The 19,121-nt window shown below is 41.3% G+C and overlaps 1 protein-coding gene across 2 annotated transcripts in view; it reads right to left on the reverse strand.

The window, feature by feature from the left end:
* TNKS (tankyrase) overlaps positions 1-19,121 on the reverse strand; it is a 239,785-nt gene that overhangs the window by 114,005 nt on the left and 106,659 nt on the right. For both annotated transcript variants that reach the window (XM_040325353.1, XM_040325352.1), the window contains exons 4-5: positions 18,935-18,971; positions 17,171-17,246 (exon numbers count right to left, since the gene is read on the reverse strand). In XM_040325353.1, the coding sequence (XP_040181287.1) occupies positions 17,171-17,246; positions 18,935-18,971 (113 nt within the window). The remainder of the gene's footprint in view (positions 1-17,170; positions 17,247-18,934; positions 18,972-19,121) is intronic.

Consider the following 19,121-nt stretch of genomic DNA (forward strand, 5'->3'; position numbering starts at 1 on the left):
CAGACTGAAGGGGATCGAGAAGGTCATTCCTAATGAGGTGGTCACTTGGTTGTAGACAAGGCGTTAAAGGATTTTGGAGGACAGGGGGAATAAGGAGATGGTACGTAGGTTGTTAAAACTGGAGGGGTCCAAGGAAGACTTTTTACGTATGGGGTAACTAGTGCATGTTTTAGGGAGTTTGATAAGATGCCAGAAGAGAGATTGAAGATGTGAATTGGAGTGTGTAGTGGGTGACAAGGATAAGTCTCCTAAATTTCAACACCATAAATGTCCACAAATATTCCAACAACAATAAAAAGAAAAGAGGTGTGATTAAGGCTATAATGGATTCGGTTTCCTTTCAGCAATTAAAACAGATGCCCATGGAAGATATATTATACTAGTGACCTCAATAGATAATTCAACGTATACTATTGTCAACATTTATGCCCCCAACAAAAATCCCCACCAGTTCATCCAGAAAGTGATCAAGATGGCAAAGAAAATCCAGAAGGGATATCTCATTATATGTGGACACTTTAATGCACCATTGGACCCGGATATGGACACATCAAGAAAAGGGAAAACTCCCAGGAAAGGTCTAGCTGACATTTTCTCAACAGAAGATATGTACGATCCATGGAGATGCTTACACACTACAGAGAAAGACTTCACCTTTTTTCTAATGTTCACAAATCATACTCCAGATTGGATTATTTCATCACAGACAAAAATCTCCTACCGAAAATAGTGAACGCCAAAATTCACAATTTAACGTACTCAGACCACGCACCCCAACAATTATTTATGGAAGAATAACACATGTATTCTTTCTCAGGAGAAACATCAGTCTGTGATGAAGAAATTCATTGAGGAATTTTTTGTACTGAACGACAATAACAATGTTAACAATACTACCTTATGGTGTTCCCACAAAGCCTATGTTAGGGGCCCCCTAATACAATTATCCGCCAGGGAAAAAAAAAATAGAAACATCAAAATAAAGTCATTACTAAACGAAATAGCAAACCAAGAAGAATTACATAAAAAAAATCCTCGAGATATTAATTTAGAACGTCAACTTTCCAATCTGAGAGGGGAACTCAAATCTATCCTAATAGCTGACCAAGAGTACTTTAAGAACCCTTTCACACTGAGAAGTTTTTCAGGCGGTACAGCGCTAAAAATATCGCTGCTATACCGCCTGAAAAACTCCTTCACTGCCTACTCAATGTGAAAGCCCGAGGGCTTTCACACTGAGGCGATGCGCTGGCGGGAGAGAAAAAAAATCTCCTGTCAGCAGCATCTTTGGAGCGGTGAGAGGAGCGGCATGTATACCGCTCCTTCACATTTAAAACAATGGGAAACCGCGGCAATACGCCTCTGCAGAGGCGCATTGCGGGCGGTATTAACCATTTATCGGCCACAAGCCGGGGTTAATACCGTACCGCTAGCGGCCGATTCCCGCGGCAATCCCGGCGGTATAGCGCCGCTATTTTTAGAGGTGCTATACCGCCACCGCGGCTCCCGCGCCAATGTAAAAGGGGCCTAAGAAAGCGGTTGTCAGTCTTAGAAGCCCTGAGGGGAACCGATGCTGCATACACCTAGAGAAGTAGGATTCTGAAAAAAAAGATAAAACCCATACTTATCTTTTAATTATTACATTTCTAGATTACTGTCATAATTTCCTAAATACATGAACATAGAAAGCTTTCTCCCTCAACAGTAAGGCTTCATTTCCACTGACGTTTTTACAGCCACCTTTCTGAGCGTTTTTTACAGCTTAAAAACGTCTGTCCATGTTACTCTATGGCATCATGCCCACATAGGCGTTTTTGAGCTGCAAATGGCATAGGCGTTTTTGAGCTGTAAAAAAAACGCAGGACCAGGGCGTTCTGAAGCTCCAGAGTAGAGCTGTAAAAACGCCAGACGTTAAAAAACGCGCGAAAACGCTCAAAAACGTTTTTTTAAAGCTCCAGCTCACAAAAAACAAAACAAAAAAAACAACATGGACAGGCGTTTTTAAGCTGTAAAAAAGGCTAACAAAAGTGGCTGTAAAAACGCCAGTGGAAATGAAGCCTTAATGTCACCAAGTGGTTAGGCAATGGAGAGTGATCATGTTTACTTTGTTACCAATTCAATTTAATCTGTGCAGCTATAACAAAATGATCAGCCTTTCAGTTATAAAAAATGGTGCATGACTCGTGATTTTTATGGTTATTAGTTGAAGCCAGTTATACAGCTGGTTATTAGTCCATTATTGTTCTTGTGGAGTGTACCGTCTGTTTTCTCTGCTCTCTCATACAATTGGCTCAAATTATATATGCAGACGTCATCAGCCAATCTAGGCTGATAACTGTATACTGAAAGACATGTAGCACTACCCCCGAAGGAGCTGCTGGTTTGATTTGAGTGGCATGTTACCTCTGTATCCCCGCCATCTAGGGTACTGGATGAGAGCTGCAATAAAGTCAATGTCCACATGACAGGTGTCTTTTCTGTGCTTTTATTACCCAGCCAGGTAAAAACGATGAAAGTAAAAATAGGTGAAGGCATAGAAGTAATGGAAATGGCAGATTCAGGGTTAACTGGAACTGGAAACAGTCCTGCTTCCAAAGACAAACTTCTTTGCCACTCTAGACAGAGTGGGTACAGTGCACCTGGATAGGCCTCTCTCACCAGCCTAGCAGCCAGAGTGTCACTCGGAAACTTTAGGCGGAAGTCTCTGCCACAGACCCTCCTAAAGGTGGAGATAATCTTGGTCCAAAATCCTTCTCAACTGGATTTAGCACCCGGATCTCCTTCTAACAGCTTTAGTTACGTCAGGAAACTGATAGGCGACCATCGTCCAGCCTCTCAGATACAAAGTGTCCTTCGATGAGCAGATAGGCCTCTCCTGTGACACCAGCCTCGTGCTCGGTGTCCCTCAGACAGGTTCTCCATCGACCGGCTTCCTCCCACTTTGGACGGACAGCACAGGACCACTTGCAATTTGTAGACTCAGTCTGCCTACTGAGTCTACAAGGTAGATTAATGCCCCGGAGCCAGGAACACTGCGACACACACCCCGACCAAGAGGGCCCCATACGGGGTAGTGGGACGACTGCCCAGGTGAAGAGCGGCAGGGCGACGACGCCCAACCAATGGTGTCTGCCCCCTAAATACCCCTCCCCAGCATGCACAGCAAAGCGATCAACCCTCCTGATTGGCTGCCAAGGAGAAGCATCCACACGACCCTGACTCCTACTGCTGCCACCTACGTCTGGGGGGTGCCTGAAGTCCCCCAGACAGCAGCACAGGCACACAGTACAGCCAAAGCTGGAACACAGGCCTCAAATTTAGCTAAATAAACATGGTCAGAGTCAATAAACTCTCTGACCTCCTTCTAAATTTACAAGAGCACCTGCTATGAAAGTAGCCAGGCGCTACACACACACACACACACACTAGGGTACACATGTAACACAAGGGCACAACATGTAAATCAATACAGCACTAAAGAGCTGGGGTGACATGTAGCACTTTGACTATCGATTTTTTAGAACATTATTCTTACGCTTTGCCAGTCTATGCAACTGGGATTCAAGCATTATACACACAGAAAAAACTATACATTGTGAAACCTTGCAGAATAAAAACTCAAAGAATAAATAAGAGGCATCATGATGATGAAAGAAATTCGGTTATCAGGGACTCGGAGGGAGAACATCGGGGACCAGTAATTGAAGTGTGCCCTTTTCAGGAGCAAGGGGGAATGCATACAAAGGCACAGCGCAGCATAATCAGTCTATAATGTATGAAGTCAGCCAGAGGGAATGAAGGTATAGTTTGAAGAGTCAAGCGTATAGCAGATTTTCTCAAGTGTATTAAAATAAGTAAACCTTCATTTATAAAAAAACATATTTCTATGGACAGTGTAAAGTGCAGCACAGTGTACTAGTCCAACTGTTGTGGAGTACATAATTTATGGCTCAACATACAGCTGAACAATATGGAGCATAAAAAATATAGCAAAGAGTAAACACCTGAGTATTGTATAATATATAATGTGCAGAATAGTGTATAAAGTTGACCAGCGTGGCATATTTAAAAGTGCATTAGCCTTTTTCCCCACCGTGGACAGAGTAGAAGAGGGTTAGAACTTACTTCAGTCTGGTTCTTCTGCTATCTTTTTCAAACTGCTCTGTTTTTCCTGGAGGTCATTTCACCATGAGTACAAAATGAGGGAAAGTCCAAAATTGTGAGCTGTAACGTTTGAAACAGGGGAAAAACCTTCCAATGGGGCTACTTGTTCTAGTGACAGCGAAGGCCAATGCGTAACTAAAACAATTTGAAGTGCAAGCACCCTTACTGAGGGTTTTATGGTAAATGAGCACTGGATGGGAGCTGCACAGTAAGATGTTTAGGTAACAGAATGTGAGAGAACACCATAAACACCATAAACCATAAACAAATGATGTGCCATGATCAGGCAAAATAAATGGACATTAAAATCGAGGTAGGGTTATTATTAGGGTTGTTGCAATACCGATACTAGTATCGGTACAGATACCGTGCATTTGGCCGAGTACTTGCTCCGATGCTTTACCCAATACCTGGCCAGTCAGGGTGATCAGTATGGTGGGGGAGTTACAAGCACTTATCACCCTGTATAGATTTAAAAGTCTGACAGCCGATCCTCTCTCTCAAACCCCCCCCGCGGCTTTAGCAGTGATCGGTGCTTCTCTCCCACATACAATCACCGCTGACTGTCCCCTATGCTCCTCCAGTCCCCCTCCATTCTGCTGTGTCCTTCTCCATGTTGCTTTCTGATTCGGTTCTCTTCCGTGTCCACCTCCATGCTGCTCCGTGTCCCCCTCTCTTCTCCGTGTCTCCCTCCGTGTTCTACTCACTGAACTGCAAATCCGTAACTGCTAGGTTAACTTCTTTAGCAGCTTTAGAGAGCTAGGGGTAGTCAGGCTCTGTGCTAAAAGGTGCTGCTTTGACAGGGATACTCCATATAGGAATCCCTGTTAATTAACAGCAAGGATGGGCATGGAGGGGCTGAGCAATTATAGGCAAACTACAACAGCATACATGACACTATATGGCAGTATAGTGCCCTGTACAGCCATGCAGAGAACTCGCTGGGTGGCACAACAACACAAAACCAGAAGAAACTTTGGTTTTTGTTGCAGTGATGATCCAGGAAGCTGAGGCTACTGGCAGGATCCCCAGGTTTTTGAGGTTTATAGTAGAAACAGAATAAAGGGCATATATAGAAAACATACAATACATGATTAGCAGGTGTGAAAATTACTACATTTTGCGTTGAAAGCGGAAGCAAATTAACATTCTTTTGCTTGCACTGTGTGATGAGACACCTAGCTAACAGGGGAGAAGCCTTACTTTCACCATTCATTGGGTGCGCTGGTAGTAATATGAAGTCGTGAGCTTGCCGAGTTTCAAAGAGGTCAAATTGTTGGTGCCAGCCTAGCTGGTGACTAAAGTTGCCAATTTATCCGTCGTATCACGAGGTACAGTATCAAAAAGGCATATACAGTTTCCGGGGAAACGTCTGATAAGCATAAGTGCGGACGACATGGTCAACTGAACCAAATAAATAAAAAGTATATTGCGCAGGATTGTGACCTGGATTTTTGCAAGAAGAGTGGTATCAGATTCCATTATCCACCTTCCAAGACTAAAGCCTTGTGTACACACGACCAGTTTTTCCGACAGAAAAACTGCCAGGAGAGCATTTGGCCGGGAATCCCGGCCATGTGTATGCTCCCTAGCAGTTTTCCCAACAGGAAAATAGAGAGCAGGTTCTCTACTTTAACCTCCTGGGACCCACGCTACAGTCAAATGACGGCTACAGCGTGGATCCCAAAATCCAACAGGATGTCAATAGACATCCGCCCCTTTGGGCGGTCCCCGCGCGCGCTCCAGAGCGCGCAGCGGGGAAACTGTGTTGGCCGTGTCCCTTGGACACTGCCAATTACAGATCGCCGCGAACGGCCAATCAGAGTGGCCGTTTGCGATGCGATCTGTGCGGCCAATGAGAGATGATCTCTTATGTAAACATAGGAGATCATCTCTCATTGCTGTTTTACACAGAGACAGCGTCCTGTCTCTGGAGAGGAGACCGATCTGTGTCCCTTGTACATAGGGACATAGATCGGTCACCTCCCCCAGTCACCCCCCTCCACCTACAGTTAGAACACTATGCAGGGAATACATTTAACCCCTTCCTCACCCCCTAGTGTTAACCCCTTCAATGCCAGTCACATTTATACTGTAATTAGTGCATATTTATAGCACTGAACGCAGTATAAATGTGAATGGCGCCAAAAATGTGTCCGATGTGTCCGCCATAACGTCGCAGTCCCAATAAAAATCGCAGATCGCTGCCATTACTAGTAAAAAAAAAAATAATAATTCTGTCCCCTATTTTGTAGGCGCTATAACTTTTGCGCAAACCAGTCGCTTATTGCGATTTTTTTTTTTTTTACCAAAAATATGTAGAATACGTATCGGCCTAAACTGAGAAAAAAAAGTATTTTTTTTTTTTAAATTGGGATATTTATTAAAGCAACAAGTAAAAAATATTGTATTTTTTTCAAAATTGTCGCTCTTTTTTGTTTATAGCGCAAAAAATAAAAACCGCACAGGCGATCAAATACCACCAAAAGAAAGCTCTATTTGTGGGGAAAAAAGGACGTCAATTTTGTTTGGGAGCCACGTCGCACGACCGCGCAATTGTTAGTTAAAGCGACGCAGTGCCGGAAGCTGAAATTTCACCTGGGCAGGAGGGGGGTATATGTGCCCAGTAAGCAAGTGGTTAATAACCTATATAATAACCTATATAATTTCTACTTGCGACTATTAAGTGAAAAAAGTCGTACGATATTCGGATCGTGTGTACGGGTCATAAGTGTCTTTTGATGTCATCTATGTGTTTTGCTGGAAACAAAAAGATCTGTGTGGACTTTTTTTTAATGCAGCTTTAGTCACTCAGACTACTACAAAAATGAGGAGGCTTGAGGAAAAAGGTAAAAACAAGCTCACAGTTGCCATTGTATCCATTACTGTCCCTCTGCAGTAAATTGCAGTGACAGGAGTAAAGTTTTTTTTTTTTTTTTTTTTTTTTTTTACTAATAAACCAAAATTTCCACAAAGCCTTGAAACTGCCCAATTCGAAAGATCTCCGGCAAATAAAGTAATGGAAGATTTATTTTTAAAATTTGGCACAGGAGCTACATTTCACTTCCAGCTGTGTCAAATACCTGCAACTGATCACCATTGTAAATTAGTCAATTCTGATTAGCTGTTATGGATTACTGCAGTGAAGAATTAGCACTGAAGTATAAGAACTCGTTGCTAAATTAGACTGTTTATTCTAAAAGGGAATTCTTACAACCTGAACTCTAGAATTAAGGTGGAACTCTGCTCAAAGGAGTATGCAACAAGTTAACTTTAACTACTTCCAGACCAGGCCTTTTCTGGCAATTTTTGTTTACATGTAACAATCTCCTCTAGAAAATTACTTAGAACCCGGTATTTGCGCAGCAATTTTTTAACCACTTGCCACCCAGGCCAATTCTGACATTTCTCTCCTACTTGTAAAAATCATATTTTTTTTGCTAGAAAATTACATAGAACCCTCAAACATTATTTATGTTTTTTTAGCAGAGACCGTAGAGAATACAATGGCGGTCGTTGCAACTTTTCATCTTGCACAGCAATTTTTCAAACGCATTATATTGACGCAAACCATTAAAGAATAAAAAAAGCCTTTACAGGGTACCACTTTAGATTTATAGAGGTCTAGTGCTAGAATTACTGCCCATGATCTGACGCGATACCTTAACGCGTGGGACGATCGCTGTTTGCGTGTGAAAATCGGGGGATGGGGACACTTTACGTTTTTTTTTAGCACTTTTATTGCGGTCACAAGGAATGTAAATATCCTTGTGACAGTAATAGGCATGTGACAGGTACTCTTTACAAGACCCCAGATTACTCCTCTGCCCTTAAAAGCATTCAAAACACTGAGATCAGTGTTTTTGAATGCGTTTGCTTTTTTAAATGCCACCATTGACATTCAGGTAAACCGGAAGTGTTGTCAGGTCATTGCTTCCGGGGTCCTATAGCCAATCCAGGCTTTGATCGGCTCTCCGAACAGCTGGTGGATACGCCGGCTAGTCGCTCGGGTCTTCCTGGTGGGATGGGAAAGCCAGAAGGCAGCGAGAGTCACCTCCCTCTGCTTTTAAAAGCAATCCAGCAGTTAGTTAGCTACTATGAGTGCTTTTACATAGCTGCAGGCATCATTCTGGTTTAACCGATTGAAGTCCAGCGACATATGGGTACATTGCTGGTCTGGAAGTGGTTGATGCATTCCTCCCAAGTTGCACATACCATTCTTTCACTTTCCCAACAGTCTTTTTATCAGTTGAGAAAACAGAAAAGCGCTAGGGCTGAGGCTTTCTTCCACCAGCATGTGACAGCAATAGACCAACCACCAACGGTGTCAAATGGAATCAAACACATGGTCCTCCATACATGAATGCAGCAGCAGGGAAGTAAAGCAAAGCTAAATATGTGTTGCTGGGAATAAAAGGATTAAAGTTTCCAGAAACCCTCACAAATCCCCAGTGAAGTGACGGGCCAGAAATGAAACAAAACCTCCTACATAAGTTGTGCCTGTTTATCTGCAGTGTTCACTTTAATACATCCAAGTCCAGAATTTATAAAGCTTGTCTGAGTTTCCAGAAAACGGGGCAGAGAGGAAATTACACACGGCAGAGCTCAGTGAGGAGAGTTCTGAGAGCAGACTGGAGGGAAGGGACACCCTCCCCATTCAAATACAGGAACAGAGCTAAGGCTGTCAATCACAGGCTGTGCACTGGAGCTCCCTCTCCTGACACCATTTTTCTTTTGGTGTCAGGAGAATTCATGCTGATAGCAGTGGAATGATGCAGTAGTCAGCAATGACACTTAGTGCTCTTGAGACAAGTACATACTATAGAGGCATAAACTTTGTTCGTATTTCATGTCCAAGGTTTACAGCCACTTTAAAGCAAGCTTGCTACATTGTGCTGCCAGGGCAAAGTACAATTTTGTTCTCAATCATAATTCTAGCAAAAGTTTTTTTAATTTTGGACACAATGCAAAAGTGTCAGGACATCTGTCAGGCTTTTATTGCGGTTTCTTTAGCCATTGAATTGATGTGACTTTTCTATTTTCCTGTGTGGTCACCAAGAAATTAAGTGAGCACAATCTCTTAAAAAGGGGCAAAAAGACAACTGGTAAGATCAGGTTTTTTACTGCTACTTGTGTTCATGCTGGGGAGATCGCCTGACTTCTTTTGTGGTCACCAGGACAGGAAGTGACATGAAACCTGGTCAGCAGTGAAATTAATGGAAATCAAAATCTGACATAGGTTTGTTATAATCCTTCCCAGTTGTAATTAAAACCAAAATTTTATTTTGATCTGAGTTGGGTTTTAAACACATATGTGTGTCCAGTGTTACCTGTCAAAGCCTTTGTCGTGTTATACAGCCAGTCCCGCGATATGGACTTAGGCAAAGGGTGAAACAGCACCACTACCACTGACCAACTAGCCAGTAGGTGATCCAGGAAATAGTAGAGCAAAAATTGCTGACTAAGCACTCCCGCAAAGAAGTGCACTTTACTGCAAAATGACAAGGCATTTGGCAAATTAGACAGTAAATGTCCAATTGAATTTAAAAAAAGTTGAGATGTTGTGTAAAATCTACACACCGAATTTTAGTCACAATAGAAAACATATCAAATGTTTAACCGCTTCAATACTAGGCACCTATACCTCTTTCCTGCCCAGGGCAATTTTCAGCTTTCAGCACTGTCACACTTTAAATTACAATTGAACGTTCATGCAACACTGTACCCGAACAAAATGTAAAAAAAAAAAAAAAATTGAGATGGCTAGAGCTTTCTTTTGATGATATTTAAGTACGACTGGGTTTTTTCTTTTTTTCTTTTTGTATAGACATTTTTCTCCTTCACTGATGTGTGCTCATGAGGCTGCACTGATGGGCTGCACTAATGGGCACTTATAGGCGACACTAACTTTCATCACTGATGGGCACTGATAAGTGCCCCGATTATCTGTGTAGATCTCCCCTGTGAGGAAATGCTGCTGATCGTCTCTCCTCAAACGCTATCAGTGTAAGGAGAAGAAAGCTGATAACAGACATTTCCTTGTTTACATGTGATCAGCTGTGTCCATGGGTGAAGAGCCTCGTCATCGGCTATTTACTGAGATCAGTGATGTGCTCTGTCACAGGGACACAGCGCACCACTAATCACAGCACTGTACACCCCCGTGGGCGTAGTGAGAGTGGGACGACGTCATATGATGTAGTCCCAGAACAAGAGAACCACCTTGCAGCCATCATTTTACTATATGGAGGGCTGGAGGTGGTTAAACTGAGAAAATGCACCATTTTAAGAAAACAATAAAGGTCCCTTTGAAATTGATGGCAGCAACGTGTTTTAAAAAAGTTGGGACAGGGCAACAAAAAGCTGGTAAAGTGGTACTAACAAGGAGGAGCAAGAAGAATATTTTGCAACTAATTAAAGTGGAGGTTCCCCTAAAAAAAAACTTTTACCTTGCATTTATGAGATTAATGACTATTAGAATCGGCTGTTTTTTAAAAAAAAAAAATACGTCCGTACATACCGTTTCCTATATGTTTCCGCCGCTTCCGGGTATGATGGTCGGGGCTGGGCGTTCCTAATTGACTGACAGGCATCCGACCGACGCATACATCGCGTCACGAGATGCCGAAAGAAGCCGAACGTCAGTGCGCAGGCGCCGTATAGAGCCGCACCGACGTTCGGCATCTCGTGACGCGCTGTATGCGTCGAACGGATGCCTGTCAGTCAATTAGGAACGCCCAGCCCCGACCATCATACCCGGAAGCGGCGGTGAGAACACATATAGGAAACGGTATGTACGGACGTATTTTTTTTTAAAAAACAGCCGGTTCTAATAGTCATTAATCTCATAAATGCAATGTTAAAATTTTATTTTTAGGGGAACCTCCACTTTAAGTTAACTGGCAATCCAAGGTCAGTAACATAACTGGGTATAAAAAGAGCATCCTAGAGTGTCAGAGTGTCTTAGAAGGAAAGATGGTGAGAGGTTCACTAATCTTTAAAAAGCAGAGTCAAATTTTTTTTGAAAAATTATTCCTAAACATAAAATGAAAAAAGAAGAAAGAAAAAAAAGGAGTAGCCATATCATCAGATGAAAACAATGATTAATATTCTTAACATCTGATGTACAAGTATAGTACACTTATATTAACCACTTCCATACCGTGCCTATTCTGGCACTTCATGTAAAAATCTTTTTTTTTTTTTGCTAGAAAATTACTCAGAACCCTCAAACATATATATATATATATATATATGTAATTATTTATTTAGCAGACACCCTAGGGAATAAAGTGGCGGTCATTGCAACTTTTTATCTCGCATGGTATTTGCAAAATAATTTTTCAAACTTTTTTTTTTTTGGGGGGGGGGGGGGGAATGAATTCATGAATTAAAAAATAACAAAACAGTAAAGTTAGACCAATTTGTTCCTATAATGTGAAAGATGATGTTGAGTAAATAGATATCTAACATGTCACGCTTTAAAATTGCGCACACTCATGGAATGGCGCCAAACTTCGGTACTTAAAAATCTCCATAGGGGACACTTAAATTTTTTTTACAGGTTATCAGTTTAGAGTTTTATTTTTACACTTTTTTTTTTGATCACTTTTATTCCTATTACAAGGAATGTAAACATCCCTTGTAAAAGGAATAGTGTGTGACAGGTCCTCTTTATGGAGAGATGCGGGGTCAATAAGACATCTCTCCTCATCTCCCACATCTCTCCTCCAGGCTGGAAAACATGAGATCGGGAAAAAAAAAAAATCACCGATCTCATGCTTTTTAGCCGCAATTGAGGCTTTGTTTATTTCCGGGTACCCGGGCGTGACGTCATAACGTCGAGCCCGGGGCTTCGACGGTCATAGAGAAATCGGAAATCTCTATCCTCCTCATCCAGCGGCGGCACATTCGTTCTCCGGGCCTCCGATTGCACGGGAGAGCCTGGAGAAGCACCGGATGGTGGCGGGAGGGGGGACGACGTCCCCTCCTGCCGCTTACAAGAATGATCAATCGGCGGAACCGTTGCGGCCTGAAAAGAAGGATATCTGAATGATGCCTGTAGCTGCAGGCATCATTCAGATATCCCCTCTAAAGTCCAGGACGTCATATGACATGCTACAGTAGGGAAGTGGTTAAGAGATGGTACTTTGCATTAAGTGCCATCCTTTATATATAATCTTCCTCTGTCACAGGCAGTATTGTGTTGCTCTGATTTGGTCTGTGTCTCCAGCTCAGGATTAGGCTCTGTCAGACTTGTGTAGTTGCTGGCTCCTGGACTGCAACGAGCAGCTATTTACACACACTGTGTATGTATATGTATATGAAATTGTGAATGCAGGTCAGATATAAAACACAATATTGGATGCCTGTAATCTTCGGGTCCTCAGATGGCATTAAAAGCAGGCAAGATTCTGTAATGGACATCACTGCATGGGCTCAGAAATGTCATCCAGAAATGCAAGTTAAAGTGTTACTAAACCCAGTATTATGAAAATAGTCAATTTCCCCCCACAGAGCCCAGTTTTTAAATCTTAATTTTCCATAAAATATTGCCCCTATACACCTTTTTGAATGATCAGTATACCACGATTACATGATAAACTGCACAGTTTCTCCAGTGCTAAGAGTTCAGGAGGTGGAGATTTTCACTGCAGCCTGTATACACGCCCACATGTGTGATATCAATATCATGTGACCTGGCTATCTCTGAAAACAAGAAACTGTTCTCTCTAGCATAAAAGACACAGCTGAGCATGTGCAGGTTGCCTGTGTGTTAGCTGGCTTTCCCCAGATAGACATTGCAGGTGGGGGAGGATCTGTGCATACAGAATAAAACAGTATTTTTACACAATGCAGAGGATTAACCCCTTCCAAAGTGAGTATTAGCATGCTTGTTATGCTGCATATACAGACTGATGTTACGGTTGTGGGTTTAGTAACACTTCAAGCTCTATAATGCAAAGAAAAAGCCATATCTGAACAGGATCCAGAAATGCCACAGTCTTCTCTGGGCCAAAGCTCATTTAACCCCTTACCCACAGTAGTTGTACTGTGAGCAGGCAGCAGCTGCAGGCCGGGCAACATAATAGTACATTGCAATGTTACTTTTGGGTTTGGGGCATGCATTCGTGTGCATCAATATTTTTTTATTGGAAATCAGGGTTTTTTCTAAAGATTTTCTGTCTTTTTTCATTCATATTGCAAAAAAAAAAACAGTGGTGATCAAATACCACAATAAGAAAGCTATATTTTACACATTTCATTTGGTGTAAAGCGGAGTACAGTGTTCCATAATTGTGCGATTGCCAATTAAAGTAGCACAGTGCCATCCTACTTCCCAACTATGGATGTGGGCACATGAATGACTTACTAGATTAATCCATAATCGTGTCCAGAGGGGGGGGGGGGTCTGGATTGGAGAGCGGTCCCCTTTCCCCTACCCCTTCCTGGTTCTCTTTTCTCCCCTTTTCCTTTCTATTCCTGGCACAGAGTAGGCTTCTCAACCTATCACTCTCTATCTTATCCCTTAACACTTGTAGTAGGCATCCCCCAAAAGGCATTGGTCAAGTCTTTGTTGTGACCTGCCATGTTCGGTCCTAGTGATGTGGCTTCTTTTGACCAAAGGGTTTGTCAGGGGATAGAGACCTGTACCTACCAGTCGTGCCCATGGTTAAAGTTCCAATACGAGTCTTTACTTGGCTGTTAACAATGAGTACTGAGTAACTTCAACCCTTTCCTGTATTTTAGATTGCCTATGACTTGTAGCATTCTATTTTGTCGCCCAGGCTTGGGTTTTTCTTTTTTCTTTTTTTATGTTAATTTGACTATTTCATTGTATTCTCTTTTGAGCTTTCTCTCAATAAAATTCTTTGTGGAAAAAAAAGTAGCACAGTGCCAATTAGCAAAAAAATTCCTGGTCATGAAGGTGGTAAAACCTTTCCGGAGGACAAGTGATTATGACCTATTGCAAAGTGGAAAAGTTTTCTGTAGTCAGACGAATCAAAATTTGCTATTTTTTTGACAACCATGGGCACCGTGTCCACCAAACTAAAGAGCAGAGGGACCTTCCATGTTGTTATCAGTGCCAAGTTTAAAAGCCTGCATCTGTGATGGTAGGGGTGAGGAATGGGCAGCTTGCACATCTGGAAAAGCACCATCAATGCTGAAAGATATATCAAGGTTTTAGAGCAGCATATGCTCCCATCCAGACATTGGGGGTTATTTACGAAAGGCAAATCCACTTTGCACTACAAGTGCACTAGAAGTTAAGTCGCTGTAGATCTGAGGGGGACATGCAAGAAAAATAAAAAACAGCATTTTAGCTTTCACATGATTGGATGATAAAATCAGCAGAGCTTCCCCTCATTTCAGACCTTTCCCTTAGATCTACAGTGACTAAACTTACAAGTGCACTTTCAGTGCAAAGTGGATTTGCCTTTCGTAAATAACCCCCAATGTCTCTTTCAGGGAAGGCCATGCATAGGTATTACAGCGGGGCAATGCTAAACCACATACTACAATTATGAGAAAAGCATGGCTTTGTAGTAGAAGAGTCGGGGTGCTGAACTGACCTGCCTGCAGTCCAGACCTTTCACCAATTGAAAATAGTTGGTGCAACTTGAAACAAAAAAAAAATATGACAAAGACGACCCAGGACTGTTGAGCAGTTAGAATCTTGTTATGCAAGAATGGGACAACATTCCTCTCCTAAAGCTTTGTCAATGGGTTTACTCGGTTCCCAGAATGTTGTTAAAAGACAGAGGATGCTACACCGTGGTAAACATGACCGTATCTCAACTTTCTTGAGACGTGTTGCCGCCATCAGTTTTTTTTTTAAATGGTACATTTTCTCAGTTTAAACATTTGATTTGTTTTCGGGTTTTTTATTGTAAATAACATTTGGGTTTATGAGATGCAAATCATCGCATTCTGTTTTTATGTGGAATTGGGTTTGCATTTAACCTGCAAGTTTAGCTTTTTATCCTCGGTTCCACTTTCAGTGTTGTCATATTAGTGCTGTAGCATGAAACAGTAGCAAAAATGCAGTTTCATCACAACTTTGGGAAGATTTTCATTAACATGCTCGTTAATAAATATTTTCTTTTACAATTTATTTATTTTTACTGTGCAACTACTCCAAGGCTTAGTCAGTGCTCTGCATACAGAAGGGCTACTTTGCCCTAAACAGTTCGACTCCCTTACTCAAATCTACCATTAGTTTTCCAGGGCATGTAAGCTTTGCCTCTTAAAAATGAACTCTTCCGTTCCCTTTAACATCCAATCACAGTGCTAAAACTTGACACTATTTTAGCTTAGTAATCCAACAATAAGGCTTCCAGCTGCATTTAAAAAGTTAGATGGTGTGATGGTTTTCTGTGGCAGTTAAGTAAAAGGATAATAATTGCGAACGTTTAAAAAAAAAAAAGTTTGGCACCATTTGAATTGAAGGGTTAGTTCACTTTTACCAAAACTGCCTATGCAGATAAGGGGCGTCTGTACTTAAAATAAAACTGTACAGCTCTGACTAAAGTTGGATAATGCCATCGCTGTAATTGTAGGCCTCCCAAAGCCTGGCCCAGAGATCAAACCATCCTGTCTTGTTGCTAGGATGTTGCTGCTGAGAAAACTCACAGCCATTACTACACGCTCCCAACATTACAGGAGTGAGCTAAAAAATCCTGCACATGTGTGATTCTCTGTCCTAGCATCACTAAGTTCAGAGCTACAGAGACAGTATATGAGTGGGCGAGTGGGTTTGAATCAGCTAGGGCTATAGAGCAGAGAGTACCCCCCCCCCCCCCCACCCCCTCTCCTGGTATTATAACAGAAACATTCGAGACAATATTTCAAATATATTGGTTTTTATTTTGAAAAAATGTATACAAGAAATCTGGTGTATAACATCACCAAACCAATAAAAACAACATACAGGCATACCCCACTTTTAAGTACACAATGGGACCAGAGCATGTATGTAAAACGAAAATGTACTTAAAGTGAAACAATACCCCTTTTTCACTTCTAGGGTATAGTGGGGGGGGGTCATGGGCTGTATTTGGGGTGTCAGGAGCTGTAGTTGATGTCTCAGGGGCTGTAGTGGGGGTGTTAGGGGCACACTGGAACAGGGCGTGCTATGCTCTCGGAGCTTCAGCTCCTTCTACTGCGGCTGCAAAATGTCTGTACAGTACTTGTAAGGCACTTTACATACACTTGCGGGTATGTCCTTACTCGCGAGTGTATGTAAAGTGAGTGTACTTAAAGCGGGGTATGCCTGCATGTGATAGACTGTAGTTGGTTCTGTGTAGTGGTCCAAGAGGCCCTTTTGGACCACTACACGGAACCAAATACAGTCTATCACATATGTTGTTTTTATTGGTTTGGTAATGTTCTACACCAGATTTCTTGTATACATTTGTTCAAAATAAAAACCTATATATTTTTAAATATTGTCTCGAATGTTGACGTTAAAGTCCCAATAGTACCGGGGGGGGGGGGGGTATTCTCTGCTCTATATTCATACTAGGGATGTTGGCAACGCTATACGGCTTGCATGGGTGTTCATTTCTTTTTTCCGAATCAGCTAGGGATGTCTTCGCAATGTTCTAGTAGCAAGGCAGGATGGGATGATGTCTTCTCTGCGAGTTTCTTGGTCAGATTTCGGGAGGTATGTAAAGGGCCTACAAAAGGGGCCTACACCTACAGCAAGGACATTACCCAACTATAACCAAAGCTGCACAGTTTGTTTTTATCTACAGGCATCCCTTACTTGCATATGCATTGTTTTGGTAAAGGTACACCCTTTAGAACACACAACTGTTTTTTTTTTTTAGATCTGCCTGGAGGTCCTTTTTACATCACATATAAAAGGATGAAGTACTGCCCACCGCAAATAGTTTTCTTTGCTCCAATGCTACAGTATATCTTAGTAATGTTATATCAGTGGACTTCAGCACATAATGAACATAGGTAACAAGATATCTGTATACAATTCATATACACTCACCTTGCGTCCATCACTGGCATGACAATTCACATTTAAAGGGGTAAGCAAAGCCATGAGTTTTTCCTCGTTCCCGCTCCTAAAACAACAAATATCATTATATGCCTTTAAATCAACAAAATTACTCATTTATAAATACGGTACATGTAGCACACATTTCCAGGAGTGTTAGGAAGAATTAAAAAAAAAAAAAAACTAGCACCCTTGGTAAATGAACTTCTGATCTTAGAAAATCTACACATATCCCTCATAAATAAATGCAGTGCCATATACTAGTTTATATGCAGCTTTCAACATGGTTGCCAAAATAAGATCTTCTCAGGTCCATATGTTGTATTGGGTTCTTAAAATTAAACTTACAAACAGTTGGTCCTATAACATAAAATGAACCTCACAAATGCACCAGAGTGCAAACCTAAAGGTCAATCAAAATTGAATGGACAGTGAGATCATTACTACAGGCTGTGACAGAATGACACTGGTTGAGTGTCATTGCAGTACATTGGCAAAAAAGCATCCACAAGGAGCGGAGATAAGGGAAAATCAGTGTGTCTTAATTATTATTGGCCAAACTATTTAGATAAACAAATTAAAAAAAATACAGAAAAGAGAAAATATGCTAAAATATAATGCAAGATTCCTTAGTTTAAAACATATTAAAATTTGAGAACCAGATTCACTGCATCAATTTAAAAGGAAGTACATTGCAGTCCACTTGCAATCAGAAATAATGCAGTGCATGATGTAAATAATGTCATAAGGTCCAAAGCTATGCCCCATGAGTGGCTAGTAGCATTTTTGCTTCCTGTCTGCACAGATCAGAACTAAAAATATGTACATATAAATCACTGCAAAAATCTAGTATAAATAAAAATACAAACACAAATCACTGAAAAAAAATAAAAATAATAATAAATATAAAACACAAATATAAAACATATAGCAAAAATAAAAACACATATACATGTGTCTTGAAAATCATCTGATAAGCATGCTTATTAATTGTATCTATGAATGACCATTCATTTCAGTAACATGTGCCATCACTTTGTCATTAATCAATTATGCTCACCATTTTCTATACAAATTCTTATCATTTCATTTTTTTTCCAGTGGCCTGATGTAATGATGTTGTTTTTGTGTAAATTTAAACCTGATTCAAAGAATAAGGGTTTTCTAAAAATGCTATTTCCTAATGAAAACCTTCCAAAAGGTAACAAAGGATTCCACAAGTGATAACTAACCGTACTATACCATGGAACTCTAGAGATGGAGAAAGCTGGTTCCTTAAATGAAAGAATAAGGAGATGTCACTGCAATGTGAAAGAAAAATGTGTGTGTACTATAAAAAGATCCCCGCACATTAATATGAGGCTTTCCGAAGGAGAACAGCTTTTATTCTATTAACACAGCAGCAATGGAAGAATGAAATGAACATGACAGAACACACTCTGACATTTGGATATGTGGCCACGATATATTTCTGCTTACAGCAATGATTCACATAACATTAGGCTAAAGCCACGATATTTGGTATGTCATGTCTATGAAACCTCGGTTCCGTTTTCCACAAGCAGCCAAGGGTGCCAAGATCCATACTAATGAACTTGGCCAGCTGTGGAGTATGCAAGTGAACAGCAACAAAACAATAACACCGCAATGCTATTGTAAGCTGGTTTTATCTCATTACCCCACATCATCATCACCCCCCTCCCCCCTCCCTTCCATCACTGCCCTGAAAGCATTAGAGATTTAAAGAGCACTCACCTGGCTGCTTCCAGGAGTTCGTCCTTCTTGTATTCTCCTAAATGATTGCAAAATATCATGCTGTTAGCATTGAGCAGGAGGCAGAGTGAGAAATATACAAGCTATCTAAGAACAAAATAAAACAGACAGAGAAAAAAGGAAGGAGAGAAAAAAAGGAGGAGAGAAAAGGGGGAGAGAGCAACAAGCC

Source organism: Rana temporaria, chromosome 1 (assembly GCF_905171775.1).
Source record: "Rana temporaria chromosome 1, aRanTem1.1, whole genome shotgun sequence".
Lineage (NCBI taxonomy): Eukaryota > Metazoa > Chordata > Amphibia > Anura > Ranidae > Rana > Rana temporaria.